Source organism: Lissotriton vulgaris, chromosome 5 (assembly GCF_964263255.1).
Source record: "Lissotriton vulgaris chromosome 5, aLisVul1.2, whole genome shotgun sequence".
NCBI lineage: Eukaryota > Metazoa > Chordata > Amphibia > Caudata > Salamandridae > Lissotriton > Lissotriton vulgaris.
Genome location: NC_141693.1, coordinates 900,266,005 through 900,292,562, shown reverse-complemented (window position 1 = coordinate 900,292,562; position 26,558 = coordinate 900,266,005). Strand labels below are relative to the sequence as shown.

The following is a 26,558-nucleotide window of genomic DNA, read 5'->3' as shown; positions in this document are numbered from 1 at the left end:
ATCGGAGGGAGGCAATAGCTGTGAATTGATCAGGGTCTCTGTGACGGCTGAAGGTAAGGGGTTAGACGAGGAATTTACCCATAAGGAAGGATTTGGCCTCCTTTTTGAAACGTGCAAGAGAGGGGATTCTTCTGATTCTTCTGATGGCGGGTGGGAGGGAGTTCCATATTCTTGGCGCAGCCCCAGCGAACGCCCGATTATACGTTTTTTTTTTTCTTCCGAAAGCGTTCAGGCTGGAGTAGGAGGTCTCTGGTGGATTGTGAGTGTCTGATTCCTCCGGATACCACAAGTTTCTGTGCAATATATGCTGGGGAGTTTGAGTATAAGGCCTTGTGTGTGATGCATGCCAGCTTAAGCTGTATTCTGGCCTTGAGAGGAAGCCAGTTCAGCGCTTTCAGGTGTGGAGAAATGTGATCAGATTTCTTTGTACTGGTAAGTAGTCTGGCGGCTGCATTGAGGCAGGCTTTTAAAGGTGATAGGGAGATCTTGGGTAAACCAGAGAGGGTGGACCAGCGATATTCCAGTCTAGAAATGACTAGTCCTTGGACTGCCAGTTTTAGGTCGGGAGCGTCAAGGAAGGGTTTCAGTTTCCATAGGTAGCTCAGGTGGAATCTGGCTGATTTGGCGATCGAGTTGATGTGGTCCCACATGTTCAAGTTGCAGTCCAAGGGTATTCCCAGTGATTTGATAGAGTCCACCATGGTCGTTGGACAATTTAAGGCTGTGATGGCCTTACTCCATGTCTGAATCTCCGGGTCGGTATTTGGAGGGGAAATTAGAAGAAATTCTGTTTTCTTTGCGTTGAGTTTGAGTTGATTGGAGGAGAGCCATTGGACGGTCAGCTTCAGGGCCTCATTCAGGGAGAGAATCTCCTCGAGAGATGAGATTTTGATGTAGATCTGAGTGTCGTCAGCGTACATATGGTAGGAGATATTTGCGGTGCGAAGGACTTCGGCAAGCGGTTCTAAATAAAGGTTGAAGAGGGTGGGGGACAGCGTTGATCCTTGAGGGACTCTAACCGTGACCAAAGAGGGAGCGGACAGATTGCCGTTTATTAGGAATGTCTCAGATCGATTTTGGAGGAAGGATCTAAACCATTCTAGGACCGAGCCATCTAATCCCATCCTGAGTTTGAGGTGTTAGAGTAGCTTCCCATGGTTGAACATGTCGAAGTCCGAGGATTAGGAGACCTGTTTTGCCTTGGTCAAGGGCTTGGAGGGCATCATCGACGATGTGGAACATGGTGGATTCAGTGCTGTGTCCCGGTCTGAATCCAAATTGGAAGTCATCGAGTAGGTGGAAGTTGTTGATGTGATGAGTTAGCTGCAGTTGCACACACTTCTCCATCACTTTAGCCAAGAGGGGGATGTTGGAAATAGGTCTGAAGTTGTCCGGGGAGGCTGGGTCCAGCGACAGCCTTTTCAGAATGAGGAGGACTTTGCCCACTTTCAGAGAGTCAGGAATTGATCCCTGTGGGAGAGAGGCGTTAATTATTGCAGTCCAGCTAGGAATAATGGATTGGGCGGCGGCAGCTAGGCAGTTAGAGGGGAGCGGGCCGTTGAAATGGTTGTTCTGGTTTAAGGTAGATAGGATTTTGGAGACAGTCATTGTTGTTGAGTGTGAATTTGGTCCAGTGTGCTTGATTCTCCGGTGAAGCCTGTTGGGGCGGTGTGGGAGGAGGAGGAGGCAGGCAAGGGGGGTAGAGAGTATGGGGCGGAACTAAGTTCGTTACCTAAGGCTTAGATTTTGTCCGCAAAAATTGAGGAGAATTCCTCGGATGAAATTAGAGACTTGGATGTTTCTTTCGATGTTTTGGCCAGTTTGTTGGATTGGTGTTTGACCAGTTCGAAGAGTTTGTGGGGTCTGTTCTGGGCGATCCCCAGTTCTGATCTGAAGAATACTTTTTTTGAGTTGAGGATGTTCCTGTTGTATATATTTCTGGCCTGGCGGAGAAGTTTTAGGTGAGCAGCAGAGGGGTGCTCTCTCCAGATTCTTTCGGATTGCCGGAGGGATGTCCTCTCATGGTTGAGGAATCCAGTGAACCAGGGTTTTCTATCTTTGATTTGAGTTCTTTTTAGTTTTAGTGGGGCTAGATCATCCAGAATGTTCGACATAGTTGCAGAATAGTGATCGTTGAGGTCACTAGATCACTTCGCAACATATTCAGGATTGCGCCTTAACTTCCGAAAGTCTTTGGTGTTTTCCCTGGCAGGGCTGAGAGTACATGGCTTAGAGGAGTTGCCCAAATTGAGATTGAGATGGGAGATGGACCAGTTCCGTTACCTGGGTGTACAGGTCGCGCACGGGGATGTAAAAGTACTTAATCTGAACATGACTTGGCTACTTGAGTCCCTGAAGCATTCAGTAGGATTCTGGAACATGCTGCCGCTGTCCATAACGGGCAGAATAGCCATGGCAAAGATGGTGTAGCCATAGAATTTACCAATCATTTTGATGGAGGGGGCAGGTGCGAGTGCAGATCTACTATACTTAGTCAAACAAACGGCATTCATATGGCAAGTTTGTGGAATGGGTGCTTGGGCATGCTCTGTTCCACCGGGAGTTGAGTATCTGGCACCAGAGCAAAAAATGGTTGAGAATATGTCCTTCCAGGCTTGGAGGGAGGCGGATGTATGGTTCTGGCAGATTTATACACAAACTACAACTTTGTCACTTTTCAGCAGGCACGCAAAGGGTTTGATCTTGGACAGGGGCAGTATCTCCAATATGCGGACCTGGTGAAACTGCCCAGGGTTACATGGCCCACGTATCCAAATATGCCTCAGACGACTGAGACTCTGGATATACGGCTTACATGCGGCAGTGGACGCAGGCTGCTATCACTGCTGTATAAAGCTATGAGGGGTAGACTTGACATCCCTAGCCCTTAAGTCATGAGACTCTTGGAATGAGGACCTATAAACCCTGCTGCCAGAAAAAAGCTGTGCGAGGGCCTGTGCATTAATATGCAAGGTGTCCAGTAATGCCCGCCTAAAACAGTTGCATTATAACTTCTTGCAGCAGGTGTACATAACCCCCGTGATGCTCCATCATATGGATGTCACTCGTCCCCATGAACGCCCTAGATGCGATAGGACCCAAGCACGGTTTATGCACCTGGCGTGGGAGTGTCCAGAAGTTCAGCAGTATTGGGCTAGTATAGGAGCAAGGGTCTGCGAGGGGATGGGAATACCAGTGGAGGCCAAATCGGAGCACTGCCTCCTGGGGCTAGTTCCACAACCCAAGAAACAGAAAATGGCTAATCGATTGCTACTATTAACCCTGGTACTGGCCAAACGGAGGGAGGCTATATGCTGGATGAACACACAGGTGCCTCGACATTAGAAAGCTGGATAAGGGATGTGGGAGAAGAATTGCACAAGAAAACCTGCCGGAAGGACGAGAAACTAGTAGCGAACATTCCACTCTGGAGCTACAAAACCCAATGGGAAATGGAAACCATCTTACCTATGGATCTGAAAGCATCAGTGAAATGTAATATTGAGAATTGTGTGGTGCCGTAAAATGTATGATGCAAAGTCTTCTGTTATGTCATAGATAAACATACAATGATGATGTGTGCATTGGACGCTGATACAAACTGGATGGAGATATGTTGTTAAAGACTGTGTATAACCGCTCAGGTAATGGTTGAAAAATTGAATAAATAAAGTTTTTTCTTAAAAATGAGTTCCAATATCTCACACACATGCAGAGAAAATGTGCCTTTTTATGAGTTTGTAGGTCTCTGCAATTCCTGCTACCATCCCATAAGAAACCAAAATGGAATTTTATTGTGGATATAATAATATGGAAGACAAGTGGATTTCTGATGTTGGGTGTCATATGTGTTTATGTAAGTGTTAGGATTCACAAAGCAGCCCTTCACATTTTTCATCTTTGGCCTGTTCTAGCCCATTACCCCTTGTTGCAATTACTGTATTAGTTAGGATGTGCCCAATTTGTAGTTGGCATGTTCCCCAATCTCTTGTTTACGCAAAGATCAAATAAATCTAGCAATTTAATGATTGAACGTTTGGAATGTGCAACGGTTCCATTTGGCATGCTTACCAACCGTTATACAAGGACTTTTGTGACGTCAAACTTGAGATATTTATTATGCGTATATCATTGTGCCAGGAATGTGGAATTCCTATAGCTGGGGACATATTGTTTGGGGTCAAGGCCAACACATTTTCATGTGTATTTTGTCCGTGGGACAAGCAGGCCCAACCCACTACATCACAAACCCTTTGACTGCCAGTTTACAGTACCACATTCTGGATCCGGGAATGGCATTGCCTGTAGTTAAGGTAAAATTTGTTTCCCTGTGTTAACACTGTTTAAACTTGTATTTATGGTTCAATAATGGAAAACCTTTATTATTAGGGTGAGCAATCTAATTACATGTAAGCTCCGACTGTACTGAACGTGGTTCCAGTTTAAAAATGTGTACACGCGTTTTCAATGTTTAGCAATAAGAGGCTATGCATACCGCTCCCAGAATGCTCTCTGATTAGATGAAAATATATGCAGAAGCTTGAAAGCAAGATTGATGATTCTTTGCTTTCAAAATAAAATGTTCACAAAAAAAATGCAAAAACATTTCGCTAAACTATTGTAACCTATCTGAAAGAGACACGTTGGGGATAGATGCCTTACCTTAGAATATCCCCAGGCGTCAGACTGGATCCGGAAATGTTTGAGTAGCAGTACCAGGGCTCGACAAATCTGAAAAAATGTACTCGTCCTGCAGGTCTAGTAACTTGGAAAATCCCCTCGACCCAACTGCAACCTACTTGACCTTTGTCTCTGAAATGGGAGCAAAAGTGACAAGTTAACAAGATTTAAAGGCATCTTTATTGCTTAGTCCCTTTGTGAGCAATAAAAATGCCTTTAAATCTTGTTATATTGTCACTTTCGCTCCGTTTTCAAAGACAGAGGACAAAAGTTAGTTTTTTTCCTACTCGCCAGAAAGGGCGAGTAGGACCTAAAAATAGCTCGACCTCATCCATTCTCCCTCGCAAATGCGAGCGGGCGAGTGGATTTGTCGAGCCCTGAGTACCCTTGCGCGTCGGTAGGCGTCGTCTGCGGCTCGGCGTCCGTCGTGGGCATCGTGATGACGTCGGCGAAGTACTTAGACGCCGCCTCCGCGTGCTTACGTCAGTTCTTCTTTTTTCCGCGCCAGCAGCGCATATCCGGAAAATGTGGTACCGTAGTCACTTTTTGACTAAACTTTGTGAGATCTTTTTGATCATTTTCAGAGTCTTCGACTCCGATCGGTGCCGATTGGGATGCCAGGTTTCAAGCCTTGTGGGGACTGCGACCGACTGATGTCGGTCGCCGACCCTCACCGTCGGTGCCTCCACTGTCTCGGTGTCGTTCACGACGACAAGGCCTGCTCCGACTGTCGGGCCTTAATCTCGAAAGCTAGGCGGGAGCGGTCCCGCAAGCAGCTCGAGCTCCGGCAGTCGGCCCCACGCCGTGAGAGGTCCCGGTCCGGACGGAGGTCAAGGGACTGGTCGCGGGGGCGGAGCCATCACAGCTCCGGGAGTCGCCATCACTCCTCAGGTTCGAAGTCGTCGTCTGGTAAGCACAAGAAGTCGAAGAGACGTCATCGCTCTTCCGACTCCCCCAACGTGGCCGGGGATTCGGGTGACACCGCCCACGCGGCTCCTTCGGAGTCGTGGGCGTCGCGGCCTGCCCCATACCCTTTGGTCCCTCGCAGCAAGCGACGCCGGAGGAGATCGAGCGTTTCATCATGGCCAGGAGGTCCCTCACTCCTCCGGCGGGTTCCACGGCGCCTTCGAGCCCAGCGGACCCATCTGGGGGTCCTAGCGGGTCGGGGGCTTCGGCCCCGATGCCGGCGGGTGCTTCGGCCCTGACACCGGCGGGTGCTTCGGAGGCCGGCGCCGCAGGGCCCCACTGGATCTGCTTCTGGATCCGGATCGTCGCAGGTCGACCTGACGACCTCACCGGTGCCGGTTCCACAGGTGTCCCCTCCGGCGCCGTCCTTGGGCGGCGCCGTCCCCAATACCTCCCTCGACCCGATTCCGGCGCCGGAGCGGCGCCGATCTCGACGCCACTTGGGGAGTTCTACTTCAATGAATCGGCCTCATCATTTGTCAACCCTGAGTACCAGGAGATGGGTGATGAGGGGGAGTATTGGGAGGGGTCTGAGGACCCTCTGACACATGAGTGTCAGTCCCAGGATGACTGGACAGGTGGACTTGGGGATGCCAGTGGTCTGGACACCTCGCCAGACACTGGTTTTGTCTCGCCTCCTAGCGTGGCTACGGAGGAGGGGGCAACCTTCAGTGTGGTGTTGACGCGGGCAGCCAAGGCCTTGGGCCTTGAACTCCCCGTCGCGGCCGTGAGGACTACCCTCCTCACTGAGGTCCTTAACCCGCAGTCAAGCTCAATGGAGCCTTTGCTGCTGTTTAATGAGACCTTGACTGACGTTCTTTTGGGCACTTGGTCCAGGCCCGCTACAGGTCAGCCTGTAGATAGGAACCTGACCAGACGCCATCGCCCGGCTCCGGGCGACCCTTGTTTCCTGTCCACCCACCCCACCTCTGAGTGTCTGGTCATCTAGGCCTCTAATTCCCAGACCACATTCCCGTCGGCTCCGCCTGATCTGGGAGCCAAGAGGTATGAGAATTACGGAAAGAAAATATTCTCCTCCCTTAGTCTGGGACTGCGGTCTTCCAACACCGCATGCCTCTTGGGCCGTTTCACCCACTCCCTGTGGGACACGGTTGCGGACGTGTTGCCACAATGCCCAGCAGGGGTCAAGGCTAAACTCGCCCAAGCCCTTGCGGAGGGTCGAGATGTGGCACGTTTCTCCATCCGGTGTGGGCTGGATTCCACAGACTCACTGGGCAGAGCGATGGCAACGACGGTGGCGATTTGTTGCCACGCCTGGTTGAGGTCCGCCAACTTTTAACCGGATGTCCAGAATACACTGATGGACATGCCGTTTGATGGCAGTCGCCTCTTTGGCGACAAGGCAGACCATGCGCTTGAGCGCTTTAAGGACTCCAGGGCTACGGCCAAGTCCTTAGCCTCTCGGCCCGTTCCAGCAAACGGGTGCCTTTCGCTCCTTTCGTGGCCAAGGAAGGGGCGCCCCCACTCGTGCTGCCAGCCACGCTCTGCAGACTAACATACAACGCGGTGGCAGCCGTGGAAATCACCGTGGAGGCGGTCGTGGAAAACGGCGAGGCCAGTCCACACCCTCCCCCGCAGCATCCGCCTCAAAACCCTCCTAGTCCGTGCTTTCAGGCCCATGTGACGCCGCCAGTGGGGTCGGGGTTCGCCATCACCACTCCCACTGGCGCACTGTCACATCGGACAGGTGGGTGCTGCAAATCGTCCGAAGGGACTACTCCCTCCCCTTCGAGACGACCCCTCAAGCCATGCTACCGCAATACCACCGCGTATCGGGGGATCATATGCGGCTTCCGCAGGAGGAAGGTACGGCCCTCTTGGCCAAGGGTGCCATCAAGCGCGTTCCTGGGCCAGAAGTAGGGTGTGGTTGCTACTCCCACTACTTTCTGGTACCCAAGAAGGGCAAAGGGGGTCTACGCCCTATCTTGGATCTACGGAACGTCAACTGCTTCTTCCGGAAGGAGAAGTTCAAAATGCTGACACTAGCTCAGGTCTGAGCTGCCCTGGACCCAGGAGACTGGATGGTAGCGTTGGACTTGCAGGACGCTTATTTCCACATCCCCGTCCTGCCGGCCCACCGGCGCTACCTGCGGTTCGCGGTAGGCCATGAGCACTTTCAGTTTACCGTGCTCCCCTTCGGCCTTACCAGCGCCCCACGGGTGTTCACGAAGGTGATGGCGGTGGTCGCATCTCATCTGCGCAGGTTAGGGGTTTCAGTCTTCCCCTACCTCGACGACTGGTTGTTGAAGGCGGACTCGCCCCAGACAGTCGCAGCCACCTCCAGACGACGGCGGATCTCCTGCACCTGCTGGGGTTCTCCATCAATGTGCCGAAGTCACACCTGTGTCCCTCTCAAAAGCTCCTCTTCATCGGAGCGATTCTCGACTCGGCGCAGTTTCGGGTTTATCCCCCCGAGCAGCGGGTTCGGGATATTCAGGCTCTGACGCCGATCTTTCAGCCTTTATCCCGAGTCTCGGTCAGGTTGACGCTGCGGCTTCTGGGGCTGATGGCATCCTGTATCCTTCTGGTGCATCACGCCCGTTGGCGGATGCGGGCTCTGCAGTGGGACCTTAAGTTTCAGTGGGCCCAGCATCAGGGCAACCTGTCTGACCATGTCCTGATCTCGCAGGGCAGTGCGATACAGCTGTAGTGGTGGCTCACGGACCGCGATTGGGTCAGCGGCAGATCCCTCTCCCTTCACCAACCGGAGCACGTAGTTGTGACGGACGCGTCCCTCCAGGGCTGGGGAGGCCACATGGGAGAGGCGGAGATCAGAGGCCTCTGGTCTCCGGCGGAGTCCCGGCTCCATATCCACCTTTTGGAGCTGCGAGCGATTCGTCTAGCACTGAAGGCATTCCTCCCCTCTGTCCGAGGGAGTGTAGTGCAGGTGTTCACGGACAACACCACCGCCATGTGGTACTGCAACAAACCGGGCAGGGTGGGGTCGTGGACCGTATGCCAGGAGGCTCTGCGCCTCTGGCAATGGCTGGAACATCAGGGCGTGACCCTGGTGACTCAACACCTGGCAGGTTCTCTGAACGCCAGGGCAGACTAACTCAGCCGTCGGTGCATGATGGATCACGAATGGCTTCTGAACTCGGACGTGGCGCAAGGCCTCTTTCAGCAGTGGGGAGAGCCTTGTTAAGATCTATTTGCCACAGAAGAGAACGCGCAATGTCATCAGTTCTGCGCGTTGGAATTTCCAAGGCGGCACTTGCTCGGAGACGCTTTTCGTCGCGAGTGGAGTTGCGATCTGTTGTACTGCTTTCTTCCTATACCACTTCTGCCCAGAGTGTTGAAGAAGATCAAACGCGACCGGGCCCAAGTCATCCTTGTGGCTCCGGACTGGGCACGGAGGTACTGGTATCCCGAGCTACTCAGTATGTCAGTCTATCCCCCGGTTCGTCTGCCTCTTCAGGAGGACCTTCTGTCGCAGCAGCAGGGGACGGTCCTCCACCGGAACCTGTCCAGTCTCCACCTCCTTGCTTGGAGATTGAGCGGCGACAGTTGAGGCCATTTGACTAGCCTCCTGAAGTCTGTAATATCATTCTAGCGGCCAGGCGGCCCTCCACTAAGTCGGTATACGCCTGCAGGTGGAACAGATTTGTGGCATGGTGCACAGCAAAGGCTGTGGATCCTCTCTCTGCCCCTCTTTCTGAGGTTCTTATCTTCCTTCTTTCTCTTGCCCAGTAGGGCTCTGCTCTGGGCACTATCAAGGGCTACCTTTCTGCCCTTTCAGCCTTTCTAAGGCTGCCTGATCAACCAGCTTTGTTCAAGTCACCTATTGTAAAAAGTTTTCTGAAGGGCATCACACACACGTTTCCACCTGTCCCCTTCGTGATGCCTCAGTGGGACTTGAACCTGGTTCTTACTTTTCTGATGTGCGCTCCCTTCGAGCCACTTCACAACTGTCCTATCCGCCTTCTTACTCTGAAGACTGCTTTCCTGGTTGCCATCACCTCTGCCAGGAGGGTGAGTGAGCTCCAGGGCCTATCCTCTAAACCTCCTTTCCTTTCTGTCCATCCGGACAAGGTTGTGTTGCGGACAAAACCCTCTTTCCTGCCCAAGGTAGTCGCAGCCTTCCACATCGGGCAGTCCATCACCTTGCCCACCTTCTTTCCGCCTCCGCATCCCTCGAAAGAGGAAGAGAGGCTCCACCGTCTGGACCCAAAAAGTGCGCTCTCATACTATCTGGATCGCACACGCCAGTTCCAGGTGGATGACCAACTCTTTGTTGGTTACGTGGGCGCTAAGAAAGGACGGGCGGTGCACAAACGGACCATCTTTTGTGGATCGTGTTGTGCATCCAAGCGTGCTACTCTATGGCTAAAAAGGAACCTCCAGTTGAGCTGAGGGCCCATTCCACTCAGGCCACTGCGACTACTACTGCCCTGGGCCGAGGAGTCCCCTTGCAGGACTTTTGTCAGGCAGCTACGTGGGCCTCGCTGCACACGTTCGCAAGACACTACTGCCTGGACAGCCAAGTCCGGAGGGATGGCTTCTTTGGCCGTTCTGTCCTCCAGGACTTTCGGGTGTGATTATTGATTCGCAGATCCACCACCGGGGTTGGTATTGCTGGGGTATCTAATCTAAGGTAAGGAATCTATCACTAACGTGTCTTTCAGATGCACAAGTTACTACTTGTGTAACGATATATCTGTAAGAGACATTAGTTAGTGATAGATTCTTTACCGACCCACCCATCCTCCCCGTTCTGCGAACCGATATCTAGGGTTAAGGTCATCCCCTTTCAGGGCCCTAGTTTCAATGGCACCAGTGTTGGTTTTTGACATGGCTCTGCGTTTTTGGCGCGGAAAAGCTGTGTCTAAGAACTGACATCAGCACGCAGAGTCGGCGTCTAAGTACTCTGACGCCATCACAGCGCCAACGACGGACGCGGAGCCGCAGACGACTCCTGTCGACGCGCAAGGGTACTGCTACGCAAACATTTACGGATCCAGTCTGACGCCTGGGGATATTCTAAGGTACGGAATCTATCACTAACTAATGTCTCTTACAGATATATCGTTGCACAAGTAGTAACTTGTGCTTTAGGTCTTTTTTTCAGCATCATTTAGTAAAATGTGTTGATGTATGCTAGTATTTTCCAAAAATATTCAGAATGGAAAATCTGTTTAACCAGTTTTAATAAGATTATGGGAAACATAAAAATAAACAAGCATTATTAAACCCAATAGGTCTGAAATTGTTGGTCAGTCTTCTGCTTTTTTCAATGCGTGACTTGTTTTGGCATGATTTTTGTAAAACCTTATTGGCGTGGGAGCTGCTGGGCCTTCATCATTATAACAAACATTGGCAAAAGCAAAAAAATTGTTTTGGTCTGAGAAAGTACACATTGCCACAGTAGTAGTTCCTGGTACTGAACAAAAAGACTGTGTCAATTGTGCTCCTTGTGAAAGAACAGAATGCTCTCACTCACAGTAAAGCTAGCTGATGGACAGAGAGAGACAGAATTTTAATAAACACAGATGGTCATGGTTAACACCAAACCTAATTAGGGGCCTAATTATTAAAGTCTCAAAAGTGCACTTGTGTCCTTGCATTAAGTGCAGATATACGACTTTCATGAATTCACAAGACTTGACAGAAGTAGGCCAAGAAATAGTACTCCTAGAAAATATTTGTGAACTGCCTTTTAGCATGAGCAAATATGAAGATGTAGATTTGCTCATGCGAAAATGTGAGTGTTTGCAAGTTCACTTTTCCCTCTAGCCACTTTTTCCCCAATCATGGAAGAATTTTTATGTCTACCATTGTCAGGAGTACATTTCCAACCTTTCTCAGTATGGGAAAAGATTAAAGAAGAGTTGGTGAAAACCCTTAAAACATGCAAGTTATTAGGTTTGCACAGACTCGAGGGCATTCCAACCCTGGAACTGTTGCTTAACTTCAGCGCCAGTATGTAGATCTGTGGAAACGTAGCAACATAAGGGAATTACTAGTATTCAAACCCATCTATGGAAGGAGCCCTGGCATAATCAGAGAGGCTATTTCGGAGCTCTTGTGTAATGAGATTGCTTCCATAATATGTCACTGCATTGCATGGCACAAAATGGATATGTGGATTTTGTTAAAGGGCAAGTAGATTTATTAAGCAACCTGCCTCCTGGACCAGTAGATATTTTATTAAATTCCAAATCTCAGCTGTGCCCTTCATACTCGAGAAAGCAATAGCTATATGGGGAATATAAATAAAGCAGAGCAAGTGCCATCATGATTGGATCCCATGTTTAACTTTTGGGTAAAATTATTTCTTCGTTAAAATCCTTATTTCATGGGAAAGTAATCTTGTTTTAATCCTCTCAGCCACAACATTGCTTTTTCTCTTTGGCTTTTAGAAGTTGCTGGGTATGTTTTGCTACTGATGAAGATGACCGGACAGCAGAGTGGGTGAGACCTTGCAGGTGCAGAGGATCTACTAAATGGGTTCACCAGGCTTGCCTACAACGTTGGGTGGATGAAAAACAGAGGGGAAACAGTACTGCCCGCGTTGCATGCCCTCAGTGCAATGCAGAATATTTAATAGTATTTCCAAAGTTGGGTAAGATTAAAATATATTTTGTAACTTTTATGTATTGGATTCTTTAAATTTGTAACTACATTTTTATTTATAGCTAGTTCTATTTCTTTCAAGGCTTTAGATTAACAGGTGATAATTATAGACAGGTCGTGTTGGATAGGCCAGTTTTAGCCATGTATTTAAATTGTTTAAGGATAAGGTAATAATATGTTTTACCATAAAACGTATTCTTAACATTTTATTAAAGATAATCAAAAATCTTCCAGTGCTTGGATGTGGTGTTTCAGGATGAGACTTGGGATCATTTCACCATTCGCTGAAGGCTGTTTTACTTGCTACAAAGAGCCAAACTATTTGTTTGACTGTTCCAAAAAAGCTGACCTAGAGTTACACATTGCCCATGTCATTTGCATCACTGCACATAGTGGACTTGCCTGATAGATGTGTTTGGGCAGGGCATTGCTGCTTTACTGCATCAGATTTTCTTTTCCAGTATTTCTTTATTGAGGTTTTAAAACTAATGTCAAGGAACACAAGCAGCAAGCTGCCCATAGCAGCACTTATACAAAAGCGAGCGTTGGAACACTTGTGATAAAGGGCAAGGGATTATGATGGATTCTGGAATGGAGAACAAGCGTGAAACAGTATCACTGATATTTGTTTTAAAACATTTTTTAAATTTCATTCTCCCTTAAACTCATACATTCACACATCTCTTTTGTTTGACAAATGATAGTGCATTACCATACATCATGCAATAACATTAACCAGTATGACACCGTTCCGTATTGTTACTTATTTTCTTTCCCTGCCCTTCCCATTTTCATTGCTCATCTTGTACATTCCTATCTCTGTCCTCTGACTCCATTGTTTGCAGGTATTGGATCAAGGGGCCCCATAAATCCTTTGGTCTCTAAGCTAAAGGTAGCTCCTCAGCATATATTGCTAATTGTTCCTTACAGCGCACCATATCTTTTATCCAGCGTTTTATATTTGGAGATCTTCTGCCCCAGTGGATTGCAATGCGCCTTTTAGCTAATAATAATGCCACTGCAGCTAACCTTCGATTAGTTGGGCTTTGAGTCTTTACCAGACCCAGAAGGCACACCTGTGGGGTAATAGGCATCGATCCATCAACTGATTACAGAATGTTTCTGTCACCTCCCTCCAATACCATGTTAGCTGGGCATGCCCAGCTAACATGTCGGAAATCTGCTTCCTTAACCCCTTCCATGCTCATGACGGAATGGTTCCGTCATGAGCACAAGTTCTAGTGTTCTCATGACGGAACCATTCCGTCATGAGCACATGCTCAGGAAAACCCTCTGCTGCAGACAGCAGATGGATTTCCCTTTTTTTTGCCTGAGGAGATGGGGAAGAGCTTCCTCAACCTCGCCAGGCATATTTTTGTATTTTATTGCAATGACGATTACGCGCATGTCGCCCGATTGTCATTGCATAAAAACTGAAACGTAGTTTCTCCGTTTCGGTGCTTGTAGGGCTATCCTAGCCCCCCTGAGCACCAAAAAAGGTGGGAGAGGTATTGTTGGAAAGGGGAGGATCTCCCCTTTCTAATGGCACCCTACCCTAGTGGATCCATGCTTGGGGATCAACCCACTAGGGCGATCCCCAAGCAGGGATGCACCCACTAGCCACCAGGGAGGGGGTGAGCGGCCCCTTGGGCAAGGGCCTTTCCCCCCCAATCAATTTCCCCAGAAAGCCTTTTTGCCCCCCCCCCCTGGGGTCAGATGTGGGCAGTTCCCCCAATCTGCCACCCGGGACGCCAGAGAGCACCCTAGATGCCAGTTTTTTAATGCACCCTACCCCCCTGAAAGAAGGAATAAGACTTTCTGCCCCCCTCTCCTCAGGAGGCAGATAGGGGCAATAGCCTCTGATCTGATCAAATGTAGCTGAAACAATCAATGTTTTCCAAACATTATTGTGTGGGAAAGTTGTGGCATCACCGGGCTGACACAAATTTCCTACCACCCAGTGTTCCCCCAGTTCTCCCGATAAAAATGGTGCCTCACTTGTGTGGGTGATGTCCGCTGAGCACGGGGCCAAAAACCCAGGTGACCCCCCTTGCAAAACCAAGTTGTTTTTTGATGGGCAATTTTGATGTTGTCTCAATACTTTTTGGGCCCTTGCCTGTCACGGGTACTTAGGCCTCCCAAACGAGTGAGGCACCATTTTTATGGGGAGACCTGGGGGAACGCTGGGTGGTAGGAAATTTGTGTCAGCCCGGTGATGCCACAACTTTCCCACATGGGATCATTGTCGAAGCTTCCGGTGTCGAAACAGCTGTCGTCGTCGAAGACTACGGTGGTCCACCATCGAGAGTCTCTCCGGTGGATGACGAGGGCACTTTCAAGGATGTGCTTTCCAGAGGGGCAACTAAACTGAACATCCCTATGCCGACTCGGCAGAGCTCTTCAGTTATCTTTGAGACTTTACACCAGAGGGCTGCTTCTAGACCTCTGTTACCATTAGTGCAAGGGCTACTCCAACCGGTCATGGACATTTTCCTTACGCCGGCGACCCTCAAGACTGCGCTGGCTAGGATTCTGAAGATATATGGTACCACGGGTGGAGGGCCTGTTATTATTTTTAAGGTCTGACCCCCCCTCCCCCCTCGGATTCTGTTATAATCGTGGCGGAAAAAAAGACTCACTCAGTTGCCGCCTCCTCTACTGTACCACCAGACAAGGAGAGTGAAGCATAGGATTCGTGGGGGAGGGAGGTCTGGGGAACATCAGCCTCTATGCTCAAGGTCTCAAGTGTGTCAGCTCTTTTGGGTCGCTACCCAGGGAAGATTGCAAAGATTTGGAAGAAATCTTGCACTAGGCAGCTTGGTTGCGAACCCAGTGATCAGCGCCTCAGCCGATGGAGCTACTCTTTCAGCTCAAGCCTATGCCCATGGGATATGCGCTAGGAGAGCTTCTTGGCTTTGTCTCACAGCTCTTAAGACAGAAGCGCAGTCTCGAATCCTCATTCTCCCATTCTCCGGGTCATCTTTATTCGGTGATCACACAGATTAGGAAATATCTCTGAAGAAGACCAAGCTAGACACACTTAAGGCCGTGAGTCTAGAAAAGAAGAAAGAGTTCTGAAGACGTTTCAGGCCTTACGATCGACGATCCTCCCAACAGAGGATTCAAACCCCACCATTGGCAGAAACATCAGAGCCAACAAGGTTAGCAAAGGTTGCAGTACCAAGGCCGAAGTTCCTCCAGAGTAAGAGGAAACCAGTGTCCGTCCACCACCTCAGCCATGACGCGACCAAACAATGAGAGCCCACTTCCCCGTCGCCGTTTACCACTCCAGTGGAGGGAAGTATTGCAAATCATCACGAAGAGTGGTGAGCTATCACAAGCGATCAGTGGGTGTTGGATATGCTGCAGGATGGCACTCTCTACGTTTTCGACGCCACCCCCCTCAATCAATCCGGTTCCATCATCGTGCCAACAGATAAAGATCTTGCAGAGCGAGGTTGCCACACTGCTGCGAAAATCATCTTTCAAGAAGGTGGCAATATCACTACGAGGTCGAGGGGTCTACTCAAGATACTTCTTGGTAAAGAAGAAGGGTCGAAAATCAGAATACAGACTCATCTGGATCTGCGAACACTCCACAAGTCAATCAAATAGGAGAAGCGTCGCATGTTGGCTCTCCATCAAATATATCCACATCTCAGACCGGGAGATTGGATGTGTTCGCTGGATCGGCAAGATGCCTACTTTCATGTTCCGGTCAGTCAGCATCACAGGCAATATCTGAGATTCCTGGTAGGATCGTCCCTCTACCAATTCAAAGTGCTACCCTTTGGGTTGAAGTCCGTTCCCCGAGTGTTCACGAAGTGCATGGCAGTGGTGGCAGCCGCACTACGTCGCAGAGGCATCTTCATGTACCCTTACCTGGACGACTGGCTGCTGAAGGGTTCCTCTCCCCACAGCGTGAGGAATCATTTCCTGCAATGCCTAGAGATTTGTCATCGACTGGGCCTTCATCTGAATTTCGAAAAATCTACTCAGCAACCCACACAGAGAATCCATTGTCTGGGAGCGCTGGTGAACTCTGAGGTAGGAAAAGTGTTTCCTTAGTCGGAGTGACAATTCTCCATCACGCAGAAAGGCAGACAGATTTTGGATAGCAAAAGGCCGTCAGTTCATCAGATTGCCTCCCTGTTAGGGTCGATGGCATCATCCATTTTCCTAGTCCCCAATGCCAGGCTGAGAATGCTTCCTTTTCAGCAGGATCTGGAGGACAAATGAGATCAGCAAACAGCTTGCTGGTACGACAAGATAAATCTCTCAAACGCAGTAAGGGCATCCATCCCATGGTGGATGAAGGAGAATATGCAAGTAGGGATTCCTTTTCATCAGGATCCTCCCTCTCAAAGGCTGATCACGGAAGCCTCCCTCCAAGGCTGGGGAGCTCACATGGGGTCTCCCTAGACACGACACAGGAAATGGTCACCAAAAGAGCGCTCATATCACATAAACCTGTTGGAACTGAGAGCCGTTTATCTGGCACTCAGGTCTTTCCTCCCTTCAATTCGGGCAAACGCCATTCTAGTACAGATGTACAATACCACCACCATGTACTACCTGAACAATCGGGGGAACCCGCTGGTGGACCTTGTCACTGGAAGCTCAGGCTTTCTGGCATTAGCACCTGGCACTAAACCTATCAATCACAACTGTACACCTGCCGGGGAGCAGAACTCTCAGGTGGATGCTCTCAGTCGACACTTTGAGGACCGAGAAGATTGGGTACTCAACGACAAGTTTGTCGAAGACATTTTCCAGGCGTGGGGTCGTCCCAGCATAAACCTCTTCGCAGACGAAAATACAAAATGCCGAGGCTTCGCCTCAAGGTTCTATCGCCCAGTGTTGAAGGGGAATGCCCTTGTGATAGACTGGTCAGGGCCATTTGTGTACGACTTTCCACCTCTTCCTCTCTTCCCGAAGGTGGTGACCAAACTCTCACACACGAGGATGATCCTGATTGCTCTGGAATGGCTGAGGCAACGGTAGTACCCGGACATTCTGCACCTGTTGGAATTCCCACACAGGAGGCTGCCATGCAGACCAGACCTGCTGTCCAAGATCACCCCAACCTTCCCTCACTGATCTTGTAGGCATGGCTCCTGAGGCCCTCCAGTATGCTCATTTAGGACTACCACAAGACTTCACAACCATCTTTAAAGAAGCTAGGAGACCTTCCACTAGACACTCGTATGCTTGCAAGTGGAAACGTTTTTATTTATGGTGTGTACAAAACAATTGTAGTCCCACCAGGGGGCAAGAGGAAGTCATTTTACCATACCTGCTTCACCTAGAGCAGGCTTAAAGTTCCCTTCCATCAAGGTGCATCTAGCAGCCATTACTGCATATAGGTGTTTCCTTCTCAGCCCTCCTTCTTTCAGTTGCAGGTTATGAAGGATTTCTTACAAGGCCTTAAAAAGGTCTACTCTCCGGTCCGACCTCCTTCACCACCCTGGGAGCTGAACCTGGTGTTATCAAAGTTGATGGGTCCACCTTTCGAACCTGTCCACAAAGCAACCTTGCAACACCTCAAATGGAAGGTAGCGTTCCTGGTAGCTATCACCTCAGCTCGCAGAGTGAGCGAAATACAAGCGCTCTGTTCAAAGGAACCGTACACTGTTTTGCATTTCAATAGGGTGGTATTGAGGACTCCTCCCTCCTTCCTTCCGAAGGTGGGGTCAGATTTCCATTTGAATCAGACCATTTCACTTCCGACCTTTTTCCCTAATCCCTCCACGCCAGCTGAGAGGGCTTTACATTCACTTGAGCTAAAAAGAGTTTTAAAGTTCTACCTGGATAGGTCCAGGTCGATTAGAAATTCTGATCAACTGTTCGTTAACTATGGGTCGACCAGAACGGGTTTTCCAGCCTCAAAGCGATCCCTCTCCAGGTGGATAGTTTCTTGCATCAAGTTAGCTTATCAACTAGCACAAAAGCCCCTTGGGCCTGCTCCCAAGGTGTTAATATTAATGTTATTGATATTTATAGAGCGCACTGTTACCCGAAGGTGTCCTGGCGCTATGAAAAGTCCTAGAAAGGTCTAAAAGCAGAGGGAGGGTACAATCAAATGTACGCAGAAAAGAGCCATGTTTTCAATGCCTTACTGAAAGCAAGTACATTTGTCATGCTTCTAATATGTAGTGGGAGACCATTCCAGGCCTTAGCTGCGCCAATTACAAAGCTTCTGCCGCCCCAGCTCATTTTATGTACAAAGGGCACCAATACCAGCCTTGCTTCTTAGGAGCGCAGTGATCTTTTTAGTACATACCAATGAAATTGCTGTTTTAGGAACTCCGGCCCAGTTCCTTGAAGGGCTTTGAAAACCAGGCAAAGGGCTTTAAACTGAACCTGTTTCTTAACTGGCAACCAGTGGAGCCTTCTAATCTCAGCCGAGATTGAGACCTATCTGGGTATACCAGTGAGCAATTTGGCAGCTGTGTTCTGTAGAAGTAGTAGTCTGTACATAAGCCCTTCCTGCAGATTTATAAAAAGGCTATTGCAATAGTCCAACCTGGACATGGTTAGAACAGAAAATACAGTTTTCTGACTGTCTTTGGGCTGGGATGGTGTTACTTTTTTGCCGGATCTAAGGACATACGATGTGGAGGAGACCACTGCATTCACTTGATCCCCAAGGCTGAGCCTGTTGTCTATCCAGACTCCCATATTTTTCACCTTCTTAGTGGGAATGGGAAAAGGTGCATACTGTCGTGCTTGCAGCCGGGGCTGGCAAGAACAGCAACCAGTTGGGTGGCAAGACACGCTGCGCATGCGCAACGATCTGAGCATGCGTATGTGCTCCTTCACCGGCATTTTGTCCCTCCCTTCCATTCCGAGAATGCTTCGCGTTCCTTTCCGGTTCTGGGGTCTATTGTTACTGTGTCCGGGTCACGGTGGTGGCGTTCAGCGGGTCCCGTCGGGTTTGCGGCTGTCGTCGGTTCGATACCGTGCAGGTATTCAGATTCTATGAGGTTAGTTTGTTTCTTGTAGCTAATAGCGGTTCTTGGTTATTAGCAAGGTCTAGTTCGAGACGCTTACTGGTCTCGAGTTTTCAGAAGCTAATCCCTGAGACTTTAAAGGATCAGCATTCCACCTGAAATATTCTTTAGATTCCCCCACTGGCTTTTTGACCCTTGTTTGTTATAGGGATTTGTATTGGGAAGAATTCTCCCTTTCGAGTTAGTTGGGACTAGAGGAGTATTGATTCTAGTCCTACACATACACAGGTAGGGGAAGGGTGATATCCTCTACATTGTGTAGTCAATTGTAAGCCTAGAGGTACTCATTCTTGTTGCATTACAGGGCACACGGAGTACTTTAATTCCTGTTACCAGACCAGTCATCCTTTCTTTTCTACGTCAACCTCTACACACCCAAATGGTACATATACTTAGCACTCTTCCTACCTATTCTACTACACACCAATAAGACTTACACTAATGTCTGTTCTTTGTCCTTGTATCTAGGAATTGTTTATAGAGGTGCATTGGTTTCCCCAGGATTGACAGTCACTCCAGCGGTGTTTGAAGAAACCTGTTTTTTCCCCTACTTTCCTTGTTTTATTTCCCTGACAGGCAGCACTATTTGTGTCCAGTTATTCTCTGGCATATGGTGAACCGGTTAGGGGAAGTTGTGGATTGAGCATCACTTCCGTGGTACTTCTGAGGCAACATCAGCTACAATCCTGTAACAGGGGAGAGGTCGGAAGGCTTACCCCGGGAGAATGGTGGAGTCCATACCCCGCTGACCCTGATCCCCTCCTTCATTCCAGACTGACCCATGGAGGAACGATCCGTTCAACAGAGATGTGTACGACGAACACAGCGGCACCTTTAACTGGGCGTTTGCTTCTGAGAAGGAGGAACCGCCCCCTGAGGACGTCAGCCCCGTCGGAATGGTCAAATGCCAGGAAGTGTTGTATGGAGGGTGTTTTTACACCCCGGAGTAGCGGAGCAAGGAAGAAGTGTCGGTATCGAGCGGAGAGAAGGACGGAGACTAAGAGGAAAAGACCCCGAAGGAACATCCAGGAGGCGAAGTGGAGTCTGAGAAAGAAGGAGAGCCAGGAGGCCAACGACCCCGTGATCCGCCGTGCCACACTCCCGAGGGAGGAGTGTGGCTGTCACAGGTACGGCGGCGTTGGGCAGCCTGGGTGGGGAGCCGGAGTGCTCACGTGTAATTAGTGTAAAAAGCCCTTGTTTGTTACCTCCCCTTTGTATCACCGTTCCCTCTTCCACAACCCGCTTCCATCCCTGTACCTCACCTCCTACCCCAACCCCTCGCTCACCGTGCACCGAGTTGAAAGAGCACTGTACACTAGTGCTGTCCTCACTACCCCGGTCCCTGAAAGGTGCATAACTGAGAAAGAGCATACATTAACGGCATCCCTCTTTCTGGTCTCTTCCATGTATCGGAGCTGGTCGGAATCCCGCCAAGCGCCTCCCCAAAGAACAACAAGAAACGAAAGAAGACATCAACCACGGATTCCAGCGCCTTCTCCCGAGACCGCTTGACCCAGAGGAGGAGAAAGACATCTGTGTTCAAAAGCTCTTTAAAAATAAAACCTTCTTTGCCTGCAACACCTGGTGTCAAGGTCGTCCCTTCACCCACGCCCACAAATCCTTACACATTCCACGAGGGGAAAGGTGGCTACGACTGCTTTCCTTCATAACGTGCCTATCTCTGAGATCTGTAAAGTGGCAACTTGGAGGTCCGTCCATACATTTACAAGGCCCTATTGTCTAGATTCAGACATCCAAGTAGGCCAGGCCTCCTTGAGGAATCTGTTCAACAGCTGATTGCTGCTGTTGTTGTATGTTGGGTCATCCATTCTCATTTGTCTGCAGACCGAAGATTGGCTTGCTCTTCTATTCAGTGCTTATGACTATTGATGAGGATCCCGCTAGAAGAGAAGGATAAGTTACTTACCTGCAATCCTATTTCTCTTCCAGGGGTATCCTTATCAAAGTCCTAAGCAACCCACCCGCCTCCCCGGGCAAATGAGATTACTTCATGGTTAAACTATATCTTTGTGCCCCGACCTTCAGAGTTTCGCAAAGAACAACTGACCTAACTGTCACCCAGAGGCATGATGGGAAGCTAGTGGTCATAGCTGCTTTAAAGGCACAGTGCCAGTTTTTAGGTTTTGCCTGGCCATGCGCTTTGCGCATGCGCCAAAAAACCTCTTGAGTTGTGTGTGTGTGTCGCGTAAACGCCCCCTCCTCCGATTGGCTAGCTCCATAAATGGAGGCTAGCCATTGGACGAGGGGCCTGTCCGTCAATGCCGGACCAGATTCGGGGGCGTTCCAAAGATTCTTTGGCTTTTGCCGACGTCACGCGACGTCAGCCAAAAGCCGGGAACGCCCCCGAATCTGGTCCGGCATTGCCGGCACCTCCCTTGCTGCTCGGGACGGGTCTCCTTATTATGCCCAGGTCTGGAGGTGAGTGACCTTCCCCCTTCCTCCCCTCCCTCCCTCCCTCCCTCCCTCCCTCCCTTCCTCGCTTCGTGCTTGATCCCCGCCCGGGGGTTTCTTCAGCCGGCCGGCCAATCCTAGCGCGGCCGGCCGGAAGTGCCCGCCCCCCGCCGCCCGGGGGAAGAAGGAAGACGGCGGCCCAGAAGAAGTATGGCGGCCCACGCGGGGCTCCCGTGGCCTGCCTGGAGGGAGCCCCGGAAGAAGCGGAGGACGTTGCCGGTCTCCCATGCTGAAGAGGGAGACCGGAGAAGTCAACAGATTGCCGCCGTCGCAAGGAGCCCCCGCCAGGACGGCGGCCCAGGACAAGAAGTATGGCGGTAAATGCTCCACTGGGGGAATTTGGAATGCATGCACCGGGCGGGGGGTGGGGGTTCTGCCACCTCTGTGACAAGAGAGGTTTTTTCTTACCTGTAAATTATGTGGCGAAGGAACAGTTTTCAAACTGCTTTTGTAAACACCCTGAGGACTTGGAAACAAACTTGTAAAACATCCGTCCTGTAAACAAACTTGTATCATTTTTTTAAATTTATTTTTACACACGTTGGCATGGAGTTCCGTCAAAAAGCCTAATTTCTAAATGTCAGAGGGCATACGAAGATGCAGGCTTAAAATAAAAGCTGTTTTGTAAGGATGCCCCCTCCGACCCTTCATAGCCCAGGGGACGAGTCTTCAATTTATTTTGCCTAGAAAATTTGAGACATTTTAAGATTGAGGCTATGTTATGAGGAAAAGAACAACCCTAATGTGTATAATTCTTTACATTTTCAGTGTCACATCAACTTAATTCTCCACAGTCTTTCTTCATTTGAACATACAGCCTTTCATTCAAATGACATTTAAACAACGGCCTGAAACACCAATTTTGTCCTTCTGAAAGATGACTCATAAAGTGGATTTTTCGTCGGGGAGGAGAGGGGTAGTCCAGCAGGAAGAGTTGATGTATCATTGGTTAGTTGTGAATGTTTCTGTAAAGGTTTTTCGAACTCTGAGTGGCAGGAAGGTAGAGAGAGTATGAAACAGAAGACAAAAGCCATATTATAGCAAAAAATATGCAGCACAGATTAAATGGTGCCTGGTAATTCCAAAGGACATCTCCTTATGCAAGGAGATGCGCCAGTTAGACTTCCAGTAGCTTTGCAATGGGGAAGACACTTGCATGCGACAGGTAACTGGCTATGGTGTGCAGGTGTTCAGAACGTAGTAGGTAGCGCTTCTCACTAGCTGTGTTCTCTTGCAGTGTGTGATGAAATTGAAGACTTTCAAGCAAATCGGCTACTCTTTTCTATCCTTTTCTCTTTGAACATGTCCTTCTAATTGTGTTTTGTGCCTCATCTGCAAAAGTGATTCAGGATACTATGCCCCCGCAAGTACCTTTTTGCTTGCAGTGTGAAAAGTTTGAATGCATTCTGAGACTATAAGTAGAGAAAATACATACAAAGAAGTTTCCAATATTCATATGTCCTTTGGCAAGGTGGTAGTGCGGATGGTGCATCTGTGACTACGGAACTAAGAAATATGCAGCACAATACAATACCTCTATGAAGAAAATCATGTGATTGCTCAACGATGACCAGCGAACGTTCTGTAATGTTATCAAAGTTGTGTTGACTCTAAATATTTACTTGAACAACTTCCAGGATGTGCGTTGATGGGCTGTATGTGAACGTACAGCAGCATAAAGTGCGCCTCACTAATCCCCCTTCTTCTAGTCCCAATGACTATCGCCATCTTTGGTGAATTTAAAGGTAGTTTTGCCAGAGTGGTTGCGCATGCTTCCACGCTGTGAATGTGCTGGTTTCTGCACTAGCATGCATGCATACGCAGGCAAAGAGGTTTGTGTATGAGGGCGGCCTTTGTAAGGCATTCAAACCTGCTTTGTCGAGAAAGTGCTTAACCCAGCTAGGAGAGCAGATGCAGACTTGCCAACATTGAATTTGATGGCAGATCTTCGCCGTTATGTTCACTCATTCCACCATCCCCCTAACCCCCCCCCCTTTCACCTCTTTGTAATACCACCGCATTTAAAACACAGCTCTAAACTTTCTTGCCCTGTGCCATCAAAGCATCTCTTTAATTTCTAGCATTATATCCGTCTCTTTCGTTACTTTAGGAAGTTGTCCCCCTTTCAAATAAACTAGTTTTATTGGTAATGAATATATGTTCATTGTAATTTGTATTTATGAAGCCATTTTTTCCAAGGTGTGAATGGGACAGGCTAATACACGGCACTGCTCTATGCATGACTGACCAGTTGATAGTAGTAGCCAGGCATGCACCAATCACTCAAGGGTTTTGATATGTTGTCTCTGTCTTCTGATCGCTCTGTAACCAAACAGGCACGATGGAACAGTGGACAGGAAAAGGGAGACAACTGGCTTGCACTGAAGAGCCCTGTGCACAGTAATGGAGAGACAGTGTAAATCAAACGAGAGTAACCCTTATGTGCCAAGGGAACAGGGTAAATTGTAACAACAAACGCAAAAAGTTCCCTTGAGTTTCTATATCCTAGATTTTATAGAGTTAAAGATCTCCAGATAGATCCCGTGAAGGTCTCACTATAATTTGAATTACGCAATTATTCATGCACTCTCCATCTCAAATGGAACCGCAAAAAGCACTTACAATCTAAAGCTATATATACTACGTAGCCGGTGAATAAACTAAAGAATTGTTTTTAATTGTCCTGAGGAAGGTGGTGCGCACAGCAAAGATCCACCTAAACGCGTCGACTTGGACTTATTTTTACTTGATTGTATTTATAAATGTATTATACAAATGTATATCTCTTGTGAGTGTTTGAATAACAAGCCTGTATATAATCGAATAATAGTATGTTGATATACATATGAATACCCACCAAAAGAGATGCATATATCTGTTTTTAATGCAAAATTTATTTTATGCAACTTTGAATTGTTTTTATACAAATAAAATTTCATAACAATACATACACCCCGGCTACGTTGTATATATAGCTTTAGATTGTATGGGAATGTTTTTAACGTTTATACAGAGCAGGATGTTGCTGGAAGCAATACACATCCAGATAGAAATCGGGACGTACTTAATAGAGAATTAATAGTGATCAAGATCGATGACTCATCAAAATAAAGAGCTTATAGTAAATTGGGTCATTTGGTACCAAGACCAGTTACTACTTAACCCAGAGTGCATTATACCATACATAAATGCACACAAATCTAAAAATTAAAGAGACATAGTGTAAAATTCTGTTGTAAATAATGTGCTCAGGTATGTGTGTATTTGGTAAATTGTTATAATAAGCTAGAAGACATTAGGAGAGGCAGGGCTTCAAAAAACATGATGTGTTGCTCTGCTTTTTAGGTTTTGACTGTTCTGTTTAAGGAAAGCAAAACAAGTGATGGGTCGACTTCATGAAATAATGTCAGCCACCAGTAATCGTGTGCCCCTGTTGCCTGCGTGTGCCTCCGTGTGCCCCTGTTGCCTGCTTGTACCTCTGTGTGCCCCTGTTGCCTGCTTGTGCCTCCGTGTGCCCCTGTTGCCTGCTTGTGCCTCTGTGCCCCTGTTGCCTGCTTGTGCCTCTGTGTGCCCCTGTTGCCTCTGCTTGTGCCTCTGTGTGCCCCTGTTGCCTGCTTGTGCCTCTGTGTGCCCATGTTGCCTGCTTGTGCCTCCGTTTTCGTGCCCCTGTTGCCTGCTTGTGCCTCCGTTTTCGTGCCCCTGTTGCCTGCTTGTGCCTCCGTTTTCGTGCCCTGTTGCCTGCTTGTGCCTCCGTTTTCGTGCCCCTGTTGCCTGCTTGTGCCTCTGTGTGCCCCCGTTGCCTGCTTGTGCCTCCGTGTGCCCCCGTTGCCTGCTTGTGCTGTGTGGGTGTGTGTGGAGGGCTCTGTGTGGCTGTGTGTGTGGGAAGCTTTGTGTGGCTGTGTGTGTGGGAAGCTTTGTGTGGCTGTGTGTGTGGGAAGCTTTGTGTGGCTGTGTGTGTGGGAAGCTTTGTGTGGCTGTGTGTGTGGGGGGCTCTGTGTGGCTGTGTGTGTGGGGGGCTCTGTGTGTGTGGGGGGGGGCTCTGTGTGTTTGTGTGTGTCATTTGCGAGAGATAAAGCTAGTGGCATTGTAAATGACAATGCCATTTATTTATGTTAAAAAAAACATAAATAAAAATAATGTCAAGAGCAATGCCAATAGCTCTAACTTTAACAAAGGCAAAACCATTGCATTGTAAATGCTTGTTTTCTATGCTATTGGTTTACAATGCAGCCTGTAGGCTAACAATGTCTGCTTTTTGTGCAGTTTTTCATGAGGTCTACTCGTTAAAAAAGATTTCAAGTGATACTTGCCCTCCTGTGTCCATTATGTGTTTGCAAAAGTAGTTTTTAATTATTATTGCATTGTTTAGCCTCCTAGATGGGGGCTGCATTGGTATGAGAAAAAAGGATGTGTGTATGTGTGTATATGTATATGTATATATATATATATATATATATATATATATACTGTTTAAATATGTTTTTCATATATCATATTTATTATTTCCGGCATCCCCGCACATGGGCGGGAATATTCAGTGCTTAGGACTGATGAGGATACCCCTGGAAGAGAACTAGGATTACAGGTAGGTAACTTATTCTTACCGTGGATGGGGCCCTGCATTGTAGATATCTGTGAGTTGGCAAGTAATGCACCTGGATTAGGTTATTCATCATCTTAACTTTCACGTACTTTGCACGTTTTTATGTTTGTCAAAGACAGCAACCAATAGAAGCATACACTGTACAGTAAAAATGTGTATGATCTGATTTAATTACATAAATGTATTCAATATATATTAAGGAGCTGCATCACAAAGTTCACTGTACAGCA

The 26,558-nt window shown here is 48.5% G+C and overlaps 1 protein-coding gene across 2 annotated transcripts in view; it reads left to right on the top strand.

Moving 5' to 3' along the window:
- Positions 1-26,558, top strand: part of MARCHF5 (membrane associated ring-CH-type finger 5) — a 390,101-nt gene that overhangs the window by 21,467 nt on the left and 342,076 nt on the right. For both annotated transcript variants that reach the window (XR_015295957.1, XM_086922504.1), the window contains exon 2: positions 12,027-12,229. Coding sequence is in view for 1 of the 2 variants with exons in the window: in XM_086922504.1 (XP_086778630.1) it covers positions 12,027-12,229 (203 nt within the window). In the remaining variant the exon portion in view is untranslated. The remainder of the gene's footprint in view (positions 1-12,026; positions 12,230-26,558) is intronic.